Source organism: Podarcis filfolensis (genome assembly GCF_964270895.1).
Source record: "Podarcis filfolensis genome assembly, chromosome: Z".
Lineage (NCBI taxonomy): Eukaryota > Metazoa > Chordata > Lepidosauria > Squamata > Lacertidae > Podarcis > Podarcis filfolensis.
In genome coordinates, this window is record NC_139617.1 from 18698990 (window position 1) to 18717435 (window position 18446).

The window sequence follows — 18446 nt, forward strand, 5'->3', positions numbered from 1 at the left end:
GAAATCCTAAGGTGCCTAAGGTGTAGATGAGACACAGCCCACACGGTGTCCTCTAAATGCCTTGGAATACAACTCCCCTCATCCTTGAACAAATGACCATACTTGCTGGTGCTGATAGGAATTGTAGTCCAAAACACTTGGAGTCACTATGTTGCCTACCTCCGGTGTAGACAAAGCGAGCTAGATGGGCCAATAGGAACATTTCCTATGTCCTGTTTGTGTGTGTGTGTTTTCTCAAAGAGGCAAAGAAGTTGAATGGTGCTGTCCGGGTGGATTTGCTGGCCACCCCCATCTCTCTTCAATGTGATTTATTTATTTAGCGTTTCCTTTATTCTGCACCTTTTTCTTGTTGCCAGCAAATTACCTCTCAGAGGCAGCTTCACTCCTGGACCGAAGTATCAGCTTCCTTCCCAGTTTCTCATCCATTGTGCAAGTAACATAAGTTTCGTTACTGATTTCAATCAATCTGATGTGACTGTTTCCACCTACACTGATACCTCCCCACCAACCCTGACCTTTTCAACTCCATTCTCTGCACAAGTCCCTCCCAGGAATGCTGAGCTGTTCAAAGCTTTCACATACATACAACACAAAAACATGCACCATGGCAATCTCATTTTAATAGGTTGGTTTATTCAACTCTGCAGCTACACAAACCCACACACTTTCTGCACAGAGCAGGGACCGAGATCACCACCAGCAAAACAGTCTCTGTGCACTTATGGTTTCCCAGGATCAAGTGGATTTACTACTGATACATTTACATATCCAGTTGACTTCACCCTATGCTCCCCCACCTGTCTCCTGCACCATGTGAAAGGGTGTGTGCTAAGCACCTCAAAATAAAGGCAACCAAGTTCTACTTCAACACAGGGGGTTGTTCTCTTTAAAAATAAAGACGTTTCCAGCATAGAATAACAGAAACAAGCAAAAGATCTCAAGCTAGTTATTCTGTGGAGAAGTATGGCTCTTTTATAGTTTTTTGTTCCTCTAATTCTTTGAAGGGTGTCCAACTCAAGATCTCTGCATCTTCATTTTTCAAGGCATCTGCCAGCATCTTGCCAAGATGAGGTGCACATCTGGAAGGGCCAAGTGTGCCAATCCACCACTCCTTTCCCCATTTCATCTCTCTCCTCCTGTCTACCAGTCTGGTCCCAGCAGTCTGATAATCCAGTCCAGCTCCATCTGCCTGCCTCAATAGTATGCATCTTCATACAAATCTGTGCGTAAGCAGTAAAGGATGGCAGCACCCAGCATGAAGACGGCAGATCCCCAGCCTAAGCCATAGCCCCAGTTGAACTCGTGGTAGCTCTTCAGCATGCTGCTGTCGATGAATTTGATGGGGTAGAGGATTAAGGCACAGACATGCAGAACCACTAGACCAATCCAACAAAGAAAAAAGGTCTGTTAGAAATCCAAAGAAGGAAAATACACTTGTTCCATGGAGACACTGGGGAGATCAGGAACAACTGATCTCCAAGTCTGCCACATTCTTGCTTCTGTGTTTACCAACTGGTCTCAACATCTATCTTAAGACAAGGTCATTAACCTTTAAAGCCCTATACAGCCTAGGACCCTCATACCTACAGGACCGCCTCTCCTGGTATGTCCCACTGTATGTCCTCTGGTATGTTCCCCTTACGGTCTTCAAATAAAAATATATTGGAGATCCCGGGCCACAAGGAGATTAGCCTGGCCTCAACCAGAGCCAGGGCTTTTTCAGCTGTGGCCCCAATCTGGTGGAACATTTTGGCTCCCAACAAAAACATTTTTTAGAAGCCGAACATCCGACGAGCTTCCGGAATGGATTACATTCGACAACCGAGGTTTGACTGCATCTGCACTATACATTTAAAGTATCATGATGCTTCTTTAAAAGTCATTGCTTTCCCAAAGAATCCTGGGAACGGCCACCCATGGCTCCTTTTGTGAGGAGGAAGGATGGGATATAAAGTCAATAAATAATAATAAGCAATAAGCTTGTTAAAGGTGCTGACAACTTTTCCCCCAACGGATCTACCAATCTCAGAGTTCCCTAGGAAGAGGGATTGAGTGATTGTTAATCCACTCTGGGAAATGTAGCTTTGTGAGGGAATAGGGGCTGTCTAATTATTCTCAGCACCCTTAACAAACTACAGTCCCCAGGATTCTATTAGGGAAGTCAAGGCGGTTTAAAGTGGCATGATAGGGCTTTAAATGCCTATTGTAGATTTGGCCCAAGTTCATCTGGAGTAAAAATGGAAAGGACAGCCATTGGCAATTAGCTAGGCCTTACCTATAGGTCCATTGTTGATGCTGCTTGGGTATCGGAAAGGGCATATTAGGCAAGCCCATCAAGAACTTGCAAGGTATTTTTTTGAAAGAAGCAAAAAGACAATTGCAAAGAAATGGAGTGAATGGAAGGGGTTTTAAACTATAATGACTGTGCTTGAACATTGCAACAAAGCATAACATATATGGCTCCCACTTCACTCCTGGCCCAGCAGCAAAAGCAGTGAGCCCTGATATTTAGCCAATTTCTGATTTTAACTTTTCTATATGGTTTTTATTGTGTGGTTTTATGTACAATTGTTGTAAACCACTCCGGTTTTATTTATTTTTATGAACAGCAGTATATAAATACATTTCAAATAAATAAATAAAAGCAGCATAGAAATGAACTGATGTTACAAAAGCAGAGGTTAAAGGATACGTACCAGCAGCAAAAAGGAGGATTGCAACAACCCGGTAATAGCGCTTATAGATCCCCAGACAGAAGGAAGTCAGAGACAGGAGGAATGACAGCAGAGTAATGGTGGCTGCCGTCAGGATTAACACCAAAGCAGCTATTTGCCAGTCTGTAGGAAGGGAAAGGGGCGGGATAAGGAACAATTGTGAAAAAGACTCTCAAAGCACTATCAACAGACATGAGGGTCTTGTTTAGTCACCAAGAAACCTAGTGACATACACATCTGCTGTTTTAGATCAGAGTTTGTCAGCTCAAGGACCACATTTCCACATGGGACACATGCCTGCCTGTGGTGGGTGGGGCCGGGGTGGAAGTGAGCAGAGGAATACAATAAATGTGAATTTTGCCTTTGTGTGGTAGGCTGGTTTCTACACACAATCACAAACCCCATGCTGTCCTCCATTCCAGCAAGCAAAAGGCATGGTCAGTGTTCAAGGACACATTCCAGCTATACAAAAACACTTGAGGAGTTTATAATAAAATTGTTAAAAAGGAGGGTCAGAGCAGGGCTGGTGAGGTGTGCGTGGCCTGGGAAGAATCTTGAGGGCCAAAAGGGTAGGTGGGCTGCCATTGACCCCTGGGCCTGAAGTTCTCCATCTCTGTTTTAGAGCCCACAAAGCAAAAATCCCCAAGGAAGAGGGATAGATTGTTAAAAGATGCTGGAAATTCTGGCTGTGCGATCGGAATAGCGGTCTCCTCTTGGCACTCTTAACAAACTAGTTCCTAGGATTCTTTGGACTGTTTATAAAATTGTGTGAGACTGCTTTAAAATGTGTAGATGGGGCCTGTCTCAGCAAAAAAACAACCAATTCAGTGGCATCTTAAGGCAGGCTTCCTCAAACTCGGCCCTCCAGATGTTTTGAGACTACAATTCCCATCATCCCTGACTAGCTAGGGATCATGGGAGTTGCAGGCCAAAAACATCTGAAGGGCTTAGTTTGAGGAAGCCTGCCTTAAGGTCTAACTTACGCACCTTACTAATTTTTAGGGCTCTATTGTTTCTGCAGAAGTGTAGCAATCAGTCCTTGAGAATCCACTTACTCAACCCAGTTGCTGAACACAGCTTCCCATCAGCCAATAAGCTGCACAGACTCTGGCTCTATCTTGGCTGGATATACAAATTCGGCTGTGTATAGACATTTACTCTATAGCTCTGCCAAGGCATCCTGCTCCTCCTCTCTGCATAGGTGCTTCTATTTTGGCTGAGTAATCACTGGCACTCACAGCCTGATCATTGGAAACTGAGGGAACGAATGCTTATTCTAACAGAAATAAGAGCTGAATTTCCAGCCAAGTTGCCTACTTGATGCATAAATCATTTATCCTGTGATAAAAAGTGAGAAAGGCAGAGCCTACAGACTTGTCTAGTCATGGAAATGTGAAGTTGTATTTCTCACCTCCAAACCTAACGCAGAGTATCCCCAAGGGCCCCCACCCCATTATTTTGTATTTATTGAGGACATAGATCACTCAGGTCTCTAACCATCTGGGGTCCTCTATGACCATCCCAGTATTGGCCATGAGAGCTAAAAAAAAAAGGAGGAAACCAGGTTTGGAAAGACCTTCAATGCAGGGGGTATACCGTAAGTGAAGCATCAGCTTCCCTGCTTCTAAGATTCCCAGAGCTATCTGGCTGGCTGCTATTTGCAAACAAATGGCAGGACTAGACATAAAATCACAAAAAAGATGGGGCAAGCTTGTTTTCTTCTGCTTCAGAGGGTAGGCCTCAAACCAACAGCTTCAAGTTACAAGAAAGGAAACTACGACTAAACATAAGGAAGAACTTTCTGACAGAAGGAGCTGTCCGATGCTGGAGCAATCTCCTTCCAAAAGTGGTGGGCTCTCCTTCCTTGGAGGTTTTTAAGCAGAGGCTGGATGGCCATCTGTCATGTGTGATCTAGTCGAGATTCCTGCATTGCAGGGGGTTGGACTAGATGACCCTCAAGGTCCCTTCCAACTCTAAAAGTTCTATGAGCATATTACTGTGAACATCCAGCAAGCATCCAACAAGACTCTTCTATGTTCTTATTTCCCTGAGCCTGAAAGGGCAGCATACTCTGGGCCTTTGGCTGCTGGGAGGTGGCCACACCAAGCAGACAGAGCCATAGATCAGTGGACCATCTACTTCAGTATTGTCTACACAGACTGGCAGCAGCTCTCCAGGGTTTGGGGCGGAGGGCCTTCCCAATATGTCAATGCTGCAGAACTGAACCTGGGCCTGAACCTCTGCCATCGAACTGTGTTTCCCCCCAAAATGCTTTGTATGCAGAAGGTCACGGGTTCAGTCCACAGCATCTCCAGGTAGAACTGGAAATTTCTGCTATTGAAACCCTGGAGAATTGCGGGCAGTCAGTGCAGACAATACTGAGTTCTACAGACCAGCAGATTGACTTGGTATAAGGGAGTTTCCTATATTCCTGCCTCCCTTGGCAAGCGGAAGACCAAATTGGCCCTATCCTTCACAGATAGAGGAGCAGTAGCTGTGGGATACTCACTCCCTCTCCTCCCCTCCACTCTGCTTCAACTACCAATTTTTCTGGAACTGCTGTGGTGATGGAGATAGCATACTCTGTCCCCATTCATCACCAGCGAGAGGAGTATATCTGTGTGTGAATATTGGTTTTTAAATATTATTACAACCTGTCATCTGTAAGCCACTTTGAAAATCATTTGATTGCAAGGTGTGGATATATATATATATATAAAACTAACCACACCTTGCAATATATATTTATATGATTTGTCAGGAGGTGAGCTTCCATAGCTAGCACAGTGTGATGCTGTGCATGTACAAATTAGGAAAAAATAAGGCATAGGCTTCAGCTTCCGGAGAATCCCACTTAAACAAACTAAGTAAGTAAAACAACTCCAAATTCCTAGCCCTTGTGACTATGGAAGCCACATTGAAAGCATGCAAACAAATACCTGCTGATTCTCAGAGGGCAGATTGAATAAGACCCAGAGGGCAGGTCTTCAGAACCCTGCGCAGCTGCTTACTGCCCTCCCCAGTAAGAAATGCAAAATTATGCAAATTAAGGAACTTTGCCTATTTCTGCTCGTATATGCACACGTGATTTATAGAGACCACAGGAAAGGTCAGTGGAATCAAACAATACATGCAGCTTCAGTCAGCATCAGTCACCTATACCAGGAATATATTTAACTTTCTTCCGTAGTATAATGGCACATCTTCAGCATAAGCAACAAGACAAGGGAGAGGCAGCATAAGGGGAAGTTGATAAAACAGCTTTCATAATCCATAAAACATGGATAAAGCATATCCTGGGATGGGAATGGTTCTGAACCGGGTTGGCACAGCAGAAAGCAGCTAGTGAATCATCTGGAATCACAGGCCCTTTTACTATCTGCCTATTGTGACAACAAAGGACTGGTTCCCAGTTCCTATTAATCAGCAGTTAATTGTGACCAAGTCAAATGCAGCAGCAAGAGGTCTGTTTAACTTTAGGGACATCTGTGGGGCAAGGAGAAAGGGGCCTCCTTTTTGAAGGATGACCCGGCTAAATTCCCACAATGTTTCCGCCCAGCTCTTCTCCACAGCTTTTAAAATGATGGCTGTCCAGGAGTGCAGTTCGGTAAACTGTGACTCTAGAGCAGCCTTCCTCAACCTGGATGCTTTGAACTACAGTTTCCATCACCCCTGACCCCTGACCATGCTGGTTGGGGCTGATGGGAGTTGTGGTCCCAGCAATCTATGGAACAGAGTCAGATTAAGACCTTTAGAGGCCTTCCAACATGTTGAGGCCCCAAACTGGGATGCCCTTCTTCCCGACCATACTCCCATGCAAGCCACATGACCTGCATGAGATCATGGAGCCCAAAAGATGTGCTTTTCTGGGGCCATGATCGTGCATCCACACAAGCAGAGCCAGATTTGCGTATAAGCTAAACAAGCTATAGCTTAGGGCCCCAGTCTCTTGGGGGCCCCAAAAAAATTTAAAGGAAAAAGGTGTTTGCATTATTAAGTTTGTTATGAATAAAAAATCATTATAAATTAGAGCTTAATAATTATTTCACTATTAATATATTTCTTAATTGCATTTCAGTTCAACAATTACTTTGATAAAATATTTTGTTATGTGCAAATGGATTTCGATCCCTATTAGGTCCATAAATTACCATATAGCATATATTCAGCACAAAAAACAGCGACAATTTGTTGTTGACAAAGGACAATGGACATATAAAGGGCCCCATTACCTTCAGTAGCTTAGGGCCTCATCAAACCTAAATCCGTCCCTGCACACGAAATCACAGCCTCAATAAAGCACTTTTTCAGGGTGAGATCATGGCACCCCAAATGGCCACTGTGCTCTCATGGAAGAAAATGGGATGTTCTAGTTTTTCCAGGACACTTGCGAAGAATGGTACACTATAAGTACATGCTTACTCTGCCTACTGGATAATCCAGTACTGAACTGGGGGGCACCAGGCTGGGGGACGCTGCTCTAGAGTCTAGACATCCTGGTCTTGTGGCAGAAAGGGGGTGGGCAACTGTCTGACATCCTCCCCTGCCCCTTTACATGCTGATGTGTATTATATTGTTCAGAGTGTCGCAAGCAAACCCAGCTGCTGTCAGGGGCGCTGGACTTCTGCTCAAAGGCCTTCCTATGACTACTTCCTGCAGGTGCTAAGAATGTCAAACTATTCACTTCCCCAACAATGAGATGCTGGGCAGGACAGACTACGAGGCTATCAGCCTTTGCAACTATGGTCACATCCACACCATCTGTTTAAAGCATATGACTTCTCCCAAAGAATCCCCAAAGGGGGCTGCAATGTGCTAAGGGCACGGGGAACTGTAACTCTGTGAGGGGTAAAACTACAGCTCTCATTGTTCTTTTGGGAAAGCTTTAATGCAGGGGTCAGCAACCTTTTTCAGCCGTGGGCCGGTCCACTGTCCCTCAGACCACGTGGGGGGCCGAACTATATTTTGGAAAAAATAATAATGAACGAATTCCTATGCCCCACAAATAACCCAGAGATGCATTTTAAATAAAAGCACACATTCTACTCCTGTAAAAACACACTGATTCCTGAACTGTCTGCAGGTCGGATTGAGAAGGCAATTGGGCCACATCCGGCCCCCAGGCCTTAGGTTGCCTACCTCTGCTTTAATGGATGGTGTGGATGCAACCCAAGGAAGGCAATTGACAGCTGCTTCAATGTTTACGTGACATCCCCTGCACTCCTTTCACCACCACCCACACCCCAATTTCGAACCAGACTTACTGAGCATGCTCCAGTATGTGTTTCTAGTAGGACTGCAGCTCTTAGGAACTGTCAGCCCAGGACTTGGAAAAACAAAAACACAACCATACAGAGCAACTGAGTCACCACTGCTCACCATACTGTTCCTGGCACAGCTGGGAGGACTCAGAGGTTCCGCCGCCAGCTGTGAGGCATCCCCGCATGCATCAGGCCCTAACTGTTCCAAGATCCACAGAAGAGCTTTCCGGATAAACAGAACAATTTTCACCATGCCAGAAGTGGTTTAGAGAACAGGGTGGCCTTTGCCTCCATGGGAAAGGCAGCTACACTTTGGATGCCAAAGGGAGAGGGAGGAGCTTTCTCATCAGAGATGGATGGAAATGCTAGATTTAAAAATAAAGTGAATTTTTTATTTGTTTAGCTGAAGGCCTGCTGTAGGGACAAGGAACCAAGCATAGGGAATCATGATTTGATCTAGGTGTTTGGGCTTCACCCCCCTGTGGGATTTGAATTCAAGTAGCTAGAGGGGAATTCTCAAACCTGAATCAGGCGTGGGGGCCATTCGGCCTTCCAGATGTGCCTCAGCAACAGCTCCAGTCAGCCCCTGCAAGCATGGCCAAAGGCCAGAGATGACAGCTGTTTTCAGCAACATCTGGAGGGCTGCAGGTTCCCCAGACAAGTGATACATCCCTACTGAATACCTTCACTGTTCCAGCTCCACCAGCACCCTCAGCTGCCAGCCCTTGCTCTCTTTCTCAAGTTGCTTGTATTTTTGTCTCAGGAGGAGACTGGAAAAGTCGGTTTCCCAGTTCTAACTTGCAGCAGAGAAAAAGCAGACTTTTTTTATTATAGAAGCTTGAATTGAAGAATCTCTACATGGAACAAAAATGGACCTAACTGCTGCAAGTTTGGATGGGTGTGTAGGATTACGGGTGTCTGCAGGATTATTATTTTTCTGGCAGAGGGCAGGGTAGTTAAAAGCTACAAATAAACAAACACATGCAACTGAAAGGTGGGAGCATGCAGGTTTCTCACAGAGCAAAAGAAAAATGCCTGCACATTTTGCCTCGTACCACAGGTCCTACAAATGCTAGAAGCTCTCTTTTTAAACTGAACGCTGTGGAATCTGGGGATCACGCTTCATCCAAGGCAAGGGCAACCGACCTCTCTGTCACCTCATCCACCCTTCCTTCATGGGGACTCACCATCTGAGTTCACCCAAACCCCTCTTCTATGAAGTCTCCCACTCCTCAAGCTGAACAGGGGAGAGCAGAAGACAGTGAAGGACTCTAGCCAGTAAGCAGGTGGTCAGCAGAAGAGCCTGACAATAAATCACAGGTTTGAGCTCCAGAGCGCAGCCTGGATAGCAAATGCCACACATCTGTTACTCTCCTTGCGAAGACTAAAGAGCCTTCACACCCGAGACAAATGTCAAACTCTTCTCTCCTCCTCCCCACCTACCCCCCCGTGCAGCCATTTCCAATTTGTAGGCTTGAATTGTTGCAAAAAGAAAAGAAAATTGCCTTTGCAAGGAGTTCCCCAGCTGCCTCCCCCAGCACCTGTTGCATTTCTGATTATTGTGTCTCAGGCTCTACTGCCAAAACAATGGAGGAAAAGCAAATGGCAGCGCTTGTTCAATAGGTAATTGGCCCTGTTGTGCCATTAGGTGGTAACCCCCGTGCTATAAACTAGGGAGAAGGTGGTAGCAGCAAGCTACTTTAAGAGAATCTGAAAAAATTAAGAGGCTCACACTTAACCTTGAGGTATTCACTGACCTTGAAACTTACACTGAGGCAGCAAGCAGGTCTCACTTCTACCCCCTTCACCTGATGAAAAGGCCACAACCCTTTCTAGGAAATCTACTGCCTTACCGACCACCATTCATGCCTCCCTAACTGGAAGCTAAGCTACTGTCGTGTATGTACCCGGGACTCCCCTTGAGGCCCGCTTGCAAATTTCTGAAGATTAATTAGCTGGCAGGGCAGCTCCCAATGGAGGTTGACTTGGATGTGATACCAGAGTGCTCTTTATTGCAGCCTCCAATAACTCATGCTGTGTAGTGGAACCCAGGTTCAAATCTCTATTCCCTTGGTAACCTTAGGATAGTCACTCTGTTTCTGCACAGCCTACCTTACAATGGTGATGAAGGAGAGAAAAAGAAGGGGGGATGTGCAGGCTGCTTTTAAAAATAAACAGTTGTTCCAAGAGCCCTGCTTTCCAGCCCTCGGTGCTTTCCTGAAAATATTTTTTTTAATAGAAAAACAGAAGTAGGACATTTGCAACAGAACAAGAGGCCATGCCCCAAAGAGTTACAGCTGCCAGCAGTCAAAATCCCTGGACACTGATGCAGTGGGAACTTCTTTACAGTCTTGGCAAACCAGATTTACTTACACCAGGCAAGTCCTCCTTTTAACCCAAACCCTTCTGCTGAGTGAGCCTATTGTACTAATGCATACACAGCCCAAAACCCTGCAGCTTCATCTGAACTTAGGGCCTTCCAGACTGGTGTTTTTGGGGGGAGGGTGTATTCCATAACATGTCACTGGCGCAGTAATAATACATTTAGTTCCACTTTATTAGTGATCTTGTGATGCTTCCTCACTGTTTCTGCACTACTGCCATCTGCAAGGGCAGCTTGCACCATAGCTGACAGAGAGCAGGCCAACTACCTATCCCCCTCCCCTCCCCCCCAAAAAGAAAAAAAAAACCATTTATGGTATGAAAAGTTACAGGATTTCAGCAGGATGCTATGTGATGTGCACTGATTGGAAACAAAGCAGTATGTTCACCCCAAAACTTCTGCTAGCACAAACAGTACTGAAAGCAGAATTGAATATGACCACCCTGATACCACCATGAGCATGTTACCATTATGACTTACTTTACTGGTATATCAAAATCAATGCTGCTTCAGGAATGGTCACTGCAATTATTTTATATATACTGTATTTCGGCTGCAATCCCATGTACACTTACCCAAGTGGTAAGTCTTGTGTGCTTACTTCTGAGTTAGTCACATTTAGGATCACACTCTCAGTGGTGCACAAACCTTCTTTATGACAACCTTCATACAGCTGCTGGCCTTCTAAGTCTACACAACAAAAAAGATTGTTGTCCATTGCAGACGTTTTGGCTTCAATACCAAGCTAGCTTCCTTTCCCCCCCTTACAGACCCTCATCCCTCTTTGATTTAGCATCTGACCTGCTCAACAACTTTCTTTGCTGGTGGCCACCCCTAGACACAGCTCTGGTCTCCAGCAGAAGAGAACACACCCACACCCAACATCTGTCGATTGAAGAGATTGCCTCACACAGCCTAATGGTAGCACTGGCCTTGTATTTCCCTCTGACTCCACCGCTTATGTCTTATGCATGCATATGGAGTGTGGCAGGAGCAGATTGCAAGTCTTAAAATACACACAAACAAACCCACACATATAGGCACATAGGAATCTGCCTTACACCAACCCAGACCATTGGTCAATCTTGCTCAGTACTGTCCACACTGACTGGCAGCAGCTTTCCAGGCAAGACTGTCTTCCACCTGAAGATTCCTAGGAATAAACTTGGGATGCTCTGCTTTCAAGCTGGATGCTCTACCACTGCGCGGAAGACAGCAGGTGCCTGAGATCATGCTAACCCTCCCACCCTCCAACACCCTGGCCTGCTGGATGTTGTGCATATATATGACCATTTGGATGCTGCTGGAACACAATTCCCATTCTCCCTGGCTATGCTGGCTGGGACTTGTAGTCCAACAGTATCGGGGGTGGGGGGCACATGTTCTCCCATCTGTTCAATGCAGAAAGCTGCCTTACACCAAGTCAGACCACTGGTCCGCTCAGCTCAGCATCTTCTGCCCTAGTATTCTTCAAGATAACACTCCATGCAGTTGATAAAAGTATATTCTAGTTCTCAGGAGCTGATGGCATCAAACTCCCATTTGGTGGGATGAGGCAGGATTTCGATTTTGGCAAATTCCTAAAAAATAAATACAGCAATACTTTGCCCACCCCGCTGTCTTTTCCCAGGCGCAACCAAGTCTCTTTGCTGCCCGACTCTTCGTGCAATGTTTCCAGCATTTCTAACTCTCCCCGGGGGGCCCCTTACCAGTCTGGAGGGTGGAGCTGCACTCCCAAACACCATCCCGGGCTTGCATACAAGACACCCAGAGGGAGCGGGAGTAGCGCTCCGACGTGACCCAGGCAGGGCTCAGAAGGGCCGCCACGTCTAGGGCGAGAGCGATGAAGGCGCACAGCAGGGCTATCAGCTTGAAAGGGCGGAGCAGGAAGCCATCCTCATCTGCGGCCGACATCCCCACGAACTGCTTTGGCACGGGTGAGAAACCGTCGGCAAACGCTAAGAGAGATGCGGGACAGGATTAGGAAGAAGGCGCCCGTCGGCTGGATGTCTGTCTCCGAGAGCGCACCGATATCTGCGGCAGCTATTGGCTCTGCAAAGCTTTGGAAAAACGTAGGAGGAGGAATAGCCCACCCGGGACTCTCGGTCTTGGCTAGACTCTGCAAAGTTTGCAAAGCAGCGGCCCCGTGTGTCCCCCGCCCCCCAGCCCCAGATCCCACCCCTTTGACCCCGCCCCTGGCACTGTCCGGCGGGGGAGGGGGGGAAGCTCTCCGGATCCTAGAGGCAGCTGGACTTTCCTGGACGATGAAGCTAGGGCTGGCTGTCTCTCTGCACCAAACTGACTTTTTCTTTTCTCCCTCTATCAAAGACACCTGTTCCGTTAACAGCTGCATGGCAGGCTGGAATCATAAGCAAGCTCTTCGCGCGCCCTGATTATCCGTGCAAAGAAGGCTAGACCCGATTAATTTCTACCTGTCGTAACAGGAGGGGGCGTGGAGAGTGCGGAGAGTAGCAATCCAAACTGGAAGGCAGAAGCTGCTCGCCCCTCTTTTGTATAGTTTCCGAGCTCAGAACCCGTCTATTTAGCAAAGGGTACCTTGACTTGTACTGTATATGCATTAGATCTGAACTGAAGAAGGATTGAGGTAACAGGTGATTTAATACTGGTCCAGTAAATAGCCCCCACAATTATGATGGGAGTAGAGGGAGAATAACAATAAACTTCATAATCCTTATCACATTTATATCTTGCCTTTCCCACCAACAAGCTGAAGCTGCTTAACCTGCTGTCTCCCCAGCGCCGCCCCCCCCATCCTGCTACTTGAGGAAAAGGACAAAGAATGATAGAATTGTAGAGCTGGAAGGGGCTACCAAGGGTCATCTAGTCCAACCCCCTGCAATGCAAGGGTGGCAAGATGGCGGCTACTCTCCATTCTGCATACAGAAGCCAAATGAACCAGCAGTTGACTCTTACTTAGGTGCTAGTGAGAGAGATGGATAACTTTGCTGCACCTGAGACAGCATGCCAGGCTAGGGAGCTGGGAGCTTAGACTGAGCCATGGGGCTACCATGGCTGTCCTCAACATCTGCCGCTTGAGGTATTTGCCTCCTTTTGCCCCATAGTAGAGCTGGTCCATCTGCTCCCTTTATCTTCTTCGCAGGTTCGCTGTTTTTCTTTTATGTATTAAGGTTGCCCCTTTTAGGCTATAGCTTTCACAGGACAGCTATTACAACATTTAGTTTTACAATATGCGAACCAAAATTGTTTATTGCGATGATGTTCTGCTGCAACACACTTGTTCACTTCTCTTGCGTGTAGGGACATGGTACTTTGGTTAGAGCCACATTCCATGACATTTAGAAGCCTATGTAGAATTGGGAGAGAACTCTCAGAACTGAAAATTTGTGGTCTAAACCACAGAGCCTAGGGCTTGCCAATCAGAAGGTCGTGGTTCAAATCCCCGCGACGGGGTGAGCTCCCGTTGCTGGGTCCCTGCTCCTGCCCACCTAGCAGTTCAAAAGCACGTCAAAGTGCAAGTAGATAAATAGGTACCACTCCGGCGGGAAGGTAAACGCTGTTTCCATGCGCTGCTCTGGTTTGCCAGAAGCGGCTTAGTCATGCTGGCCACATGACCCGGAAGCTGTACGCCGGCTCCCTCGGCCAGTAAAACGAGATGAGCGCCGCAACCCCAGAGTCTTCTGCGACTGGACTAACAGTCAGGGGTACCTTTACCTTTACTTGTAGAAAAGAGTTGTACAGTGGTACCTCTGGTTGCGAATGAGATCTGTTCTGGAGGCCCATTCGCAACATGAAAAGAGCACAACCCTCAGCAGCGTGTCTGCACACACATAGGTTGCAATTCGCTGCTTCTGCGCATGCACGTGATGTCATTTTGCGCTTCTGCACATGTACAAGCGGCAAAACCCTGAAGTAACCCTTTCCGGTACTTCCGGGTCGCCGCGGGACGTAACCTGAAAGAACGCAACATGAAGCAAACGTAACATGAGGTATGACAGTATTTCCTAACACTGGTGAATGCTCAGTGGCCAATAGTTGTGGAATCTGTGGGGAGTATTTTTGGCAGGGGGAGGAGAAATGGGTCTGCTTGATCTGGGTCTGGGGTCTAGGGGAACCTGCACTACTTCATTTACTTTTCACACTATTCTCATTCACTTTTTACATCACAAGGTAATGCAGTTTTTAAAAGATTTGAATTTTTCAATTGTCCAAATGCTTTTTTTTAACTTCCCATTTGGGGGTCTGGCTGCCCATTAAGAAAACAAAAACTTGCCTGTTTTGTTTGGATTCTTACCTCCAAGTCACCAACCCTATTTCACCCCCTCCTCAAATGTTTTTGTCTGGCTGAACAATGCCTCTTTCTTGCCTGGCTGGGGGACAGTGAGAGGTGTGTGAATCTGTGTAGCCTTCTGGTAAAATTTACAATTATTGCTCTGCCCACTTTTGCTTCTGTCTGTGCCCCTCACTGGCATGTGGTCCCTGAAAGGTTGTTCAGAATAAAATGTGGCCCTTGGTCTGAGAAACATCTTCCACTCATGATCCGAAGGCACTCCCATCACCATGTTGAGACTATTACATCCAGAATCTAACATTAATGAACTACACCACTACTAAGTGAATGAAGAGAGACATCATTTGAAAAGCAATTTTCCAGTCTTCCCTTACCTAATTTGTCCAGAAGAATTATTTAATGTGCATGTTTGTTTAAAAAAAAAGTAAAGAAAGTAAGAAAGGGAGGGGGAGAGAAGGTATCGTCTCAGTTGCAGTGTGCTGCATTATCATCATCCTCCCGCCTCCCCCAATTCATGTTCAGAAATGACAGGTGTGAGCTTTGCACAGTGGGTATGCACTGCTTTGTCTTGTTTTGTGTCTATTAAACACCTCATCACCCCTTACCCTCCTTCAACCTCCTCTTCAGGACCTTATAAATAGCAGGGCCAGCTGCCAGGGAGCCGTGAACTCTGTGAACCTGTTGTAACATTACCCAGGAAGGCAACAGAAGAATGGAATGCAAGTTCCCCTCTGACTCCCTGCCAGGTTATGCCAACTGCATGTGTGGGAAACCAATTCTTCCTATAGCTAAGCAAGTGGAATGACCTGGTTGAGATGGTGCAAGAGGATAACATAGCGTAGACCGTCCCTTGTAGGGATATCAGCATCTACAAACTCACTCAGTTCAATGCACAAAAGGCAGGCTTGGTGGAATCATGTGGACTGGAGAAGTACAATATAAATATATATATGTGGATATAATCAAATGTTTCTTTTTAAAAATGGGGGGAAACTGTCAAAAGAAGGGCTAAAATTGGTAAGAGGTCACAGAATGCTGACTGGTTGGGGGGTGAGATGCAAAACAGGTAGGGACAAAATGGAATGAAGCAGATAAACACCTGAATGGGTCAAGGCGGGTCCACCCAAGAGGCAAATTGCCTCAGGCAGCAGGATATGGAAGCAGCAGATCCAGCCTCCCAGGAATGCATTGCCCATCAACTTTGGGGGGTTGGGCTGGCCCCCTCAAATATTTTATGGGGGGGGAAAAGCGACCTCAGCTCCTAGGAGTTGACTCCTATGTGTGCCATGATCTACTTTTTATCGATATCTGAGCTCAAGGTTCAGGTAGGTAGCTGTGTTGGTCTGACGCAGTTGAAATAAATTAAAAAATTGTCCAGTAGCACCTTAGAGACCAACTAAGTTTGTTCTGGGTATAAGCTTTCATGTGCATGCACACTTCTTCAGATACAGTGGTACCTCGGGTTAAGTACTTAATTTGTTCCGGAGGTCCGTTCTTAATCTGAAACTGTTCTTAACCTGAAGCACCACTTTAGCTAATGGGGCCTCCTGCTGCTGCCACGCCGCCGGAGCACAATTTCTGTTCTCATCCTGAAGCAAAGGTCTTAACCCAAGGTAATATTTCTGGGTTAGCGGAGTCTGTAACCTGAAGCGTATGTAACCCGAGATACCACTGTATACTGAAACAGAAGTCACCAGACCCTTATATATATGGGGTGGGGTTTTTCTCAGAAGGGTAGTAGGAGATGGGTGATTGACTCAATGGGTATGGTAAATCTGTTGATAAAAGCAAGGGATAGTGTGCAGATGACCAAAAATAACTTTAGCATATTTAATGAGACAAGAATGCAATATCTCTATTCAGACCAGGTCTCTCCATAGTTTTCAGTTTAGTAATAAGTTGTAATTCAGCAACTTCTATTTCAAGTCTATTTCTGAAATTCTTTTGTAATAAGACAGCTGCTTTGAGATCCTGTATTGAATGTCCTGGGAGATTGAAGTGTTCTCCTACTGGCTTCTCTGTCTTGTGATTCCTGATGTCAGATTTATGTCCATTTATGCTTTGGCGTAGGGTTTGGCCTGTGTGTCCAATATAGAGAGCCGAAGGGCACTGCTGGCATTTGATGGCATACACCTCAAGGTCTAAGAGATCAGATTTGGGAGTGGCTGAGAACAAGTTAATGGACAAGTTAATGAACAAGTTAATGACGAGGTCATTTCTTGAACCATCTGCTGAGGCTTTCTCTAAATGCCTCAGCCTGAGGACCAAATTCTCCTGTCAGTTCCAGCTGCGGTCATATTTTTCAAGCTCATTACCACCACCAACATTCAATCTTCTTTCCAATGGAAAGAATCTCTTCTGCAAGCATTGCATCCAGCCCTCTAAGCATCATATTACCCTAATTACAGAGGCACACATGGCAATCCCACGGCCCATTATATTTGCACCTGGATGGGAAATGGGCTATAGCCTTCTCCCACCACAGGCCAACCTACATGTTTCATCTCCTTACTAAGAGGTCCAACTGCTAGAAGCACCCTTTGCTGTTTTGAAAATGGAGGCCCTCAAGACCATCATTGCATGTAGCCAACATGACCTGCCAGCAGCAGGATAATTGTGTGCAAGGGGTGTTAAGAGGCCAAGCGTGACCATATCCTGTGCAAACTGAAAAAGTGCAGGAGGAAATTAAGATGTGAATGGCCAAGCCAAGCAACACTCCAAATGAGGCTGGTTCCTCTACATGTACTCTGGGTACTCTACCCATTTACCAGGGAAGCCACATATTATTGCTTCCATTCCCCAATGCACTGAGTTCAAAATCAGTACAGTGGTACCTCAGTTTAAGAACAGCCCTGTTTACGAACTCCACAAAACCGGAAGAAGTGTCCCAGTTTGCGAATTTTACCTTGGTCTAATAACGGAATCCGAATGGTGGAAGGGCACTGGTGACGGGAGGCCTCATTAGGGAAAGCGCGCCTCAGTTTAAGAACGGTTTTGGTTTAAGAACAGACTTCCGGAATGGATTATGTTCGTAACCCGAGGTACCACTGCATAATGAAAATCACAATCCTTTTAAAAATCTGTTTGTACTGCACAATGCTAAAAAGGAGGGTTTCCAAATATGTGGCCAACACCAGCAGGATCAGTCCTACCATTAGGCAAAAGGAGGCAGCCACTTCAAGCAGCAAATGCTGTGCTGGGAAGAAGCAAAATAGCCACCCCAGCCATTCTCTTCTTGGAGGGCAGCCCTGTAGGTATACTATTCAGTCTGTTTTCCCCTCCTAAAGTAGCATGTTGCCTCAGGTGTACCGTTATTGTTTGCACCTCCTCCTATCAATGCTGTATTGCCTTGTTGTGCTAAAGGGATGTTCCAACTTACAACAGAGTCTCAAAATTGCTCAGTTAAAGGGCTTGAATTCCCCCCATTCTCAACATCTGAAGTTTATGCTCTTGAGGCAGCTTTGGACAGAGTGCTTTGTGCATTCTCTCCACATCCTGCAGCTGAGATGCAAACCTGGGAATAGGCTATTCAGCCCATTGACAAAGAACCACACTGACTTAGTGCCTTCCAAGGATTCTGGACCATCACATTACATCATCTGCTGTGGTCCTCCCAATCTACCACATGAAGGTGCACCCAGCATCACCTTTTGTAGGGCTTTAACATCATCCACAGGCTTCATACTAAGTGCAAGTGCCTTTGAAATATCCTGTATTTTATTTGATAGGCCCTTATTTTGTTCCCTTAAATGCTTACCGGTAATTGCATTTAAGTTAAACCTTGTGTCAATTGCTTCGGAATATCATTAGGAGAGGGG

General features: G+C 46.1%; 1 protein-coding gene across 1 annotated transcript; it reads right to left on the reverse strand.

Moving 5' to 3' along the window:
• Positions 1 to 611: 611 nt before the first annotated feature.
• Positions 612 to 12514, reverse strand: LOC310753966 (transmembrane protein 47-like). Its single transcript, XM_083595300.1, has 3 exons — positions 12068 to 12514; positions 2697 to 2837; positions 612 to 1376 (listed from the first exon to the last, which is right to left on the reverse strand). Exons 1-3 carry the CDS (start codon positions 12270 to 12272, stop codon positions 1195 to 1197), a joined length of 528 nt encoding a protein of 175 aa, XP_083451426.1. The 5' UTR covers positions 12273 to 12514; the 3' UTR covers positions 612 to 1194.
• Between the last annotated feature and the right edge of the window lie 5932 nt (positions 12515 to 18446).

Excerpts from the sequence above, each read along its gene's own strand:
- LOC310753966 (XM_083595300.1), bottom strand. The coding sequence starts at position 12,272 with ATGTCGGCCGCAGATGAGGATGGCTTCCTGCTCCGCCCTTTCAAGCTG. Across the intron at positions 2,838-12,067 it reads CAGCTCCACCCTCCAGACTG|ACTGGCAAATAGCTGCTTTG; the intron begins GTAAGGGGCCCC and ends CCCTTCCTACAG. Across the intron at positions 1,377-2,696 it reads AATCCTCCTTTTTGCTGCTG|TGGTTCTGCATGTCTGTGCC; the intron begins GTACGTATCCTT and ends GGATTGGTCTAG.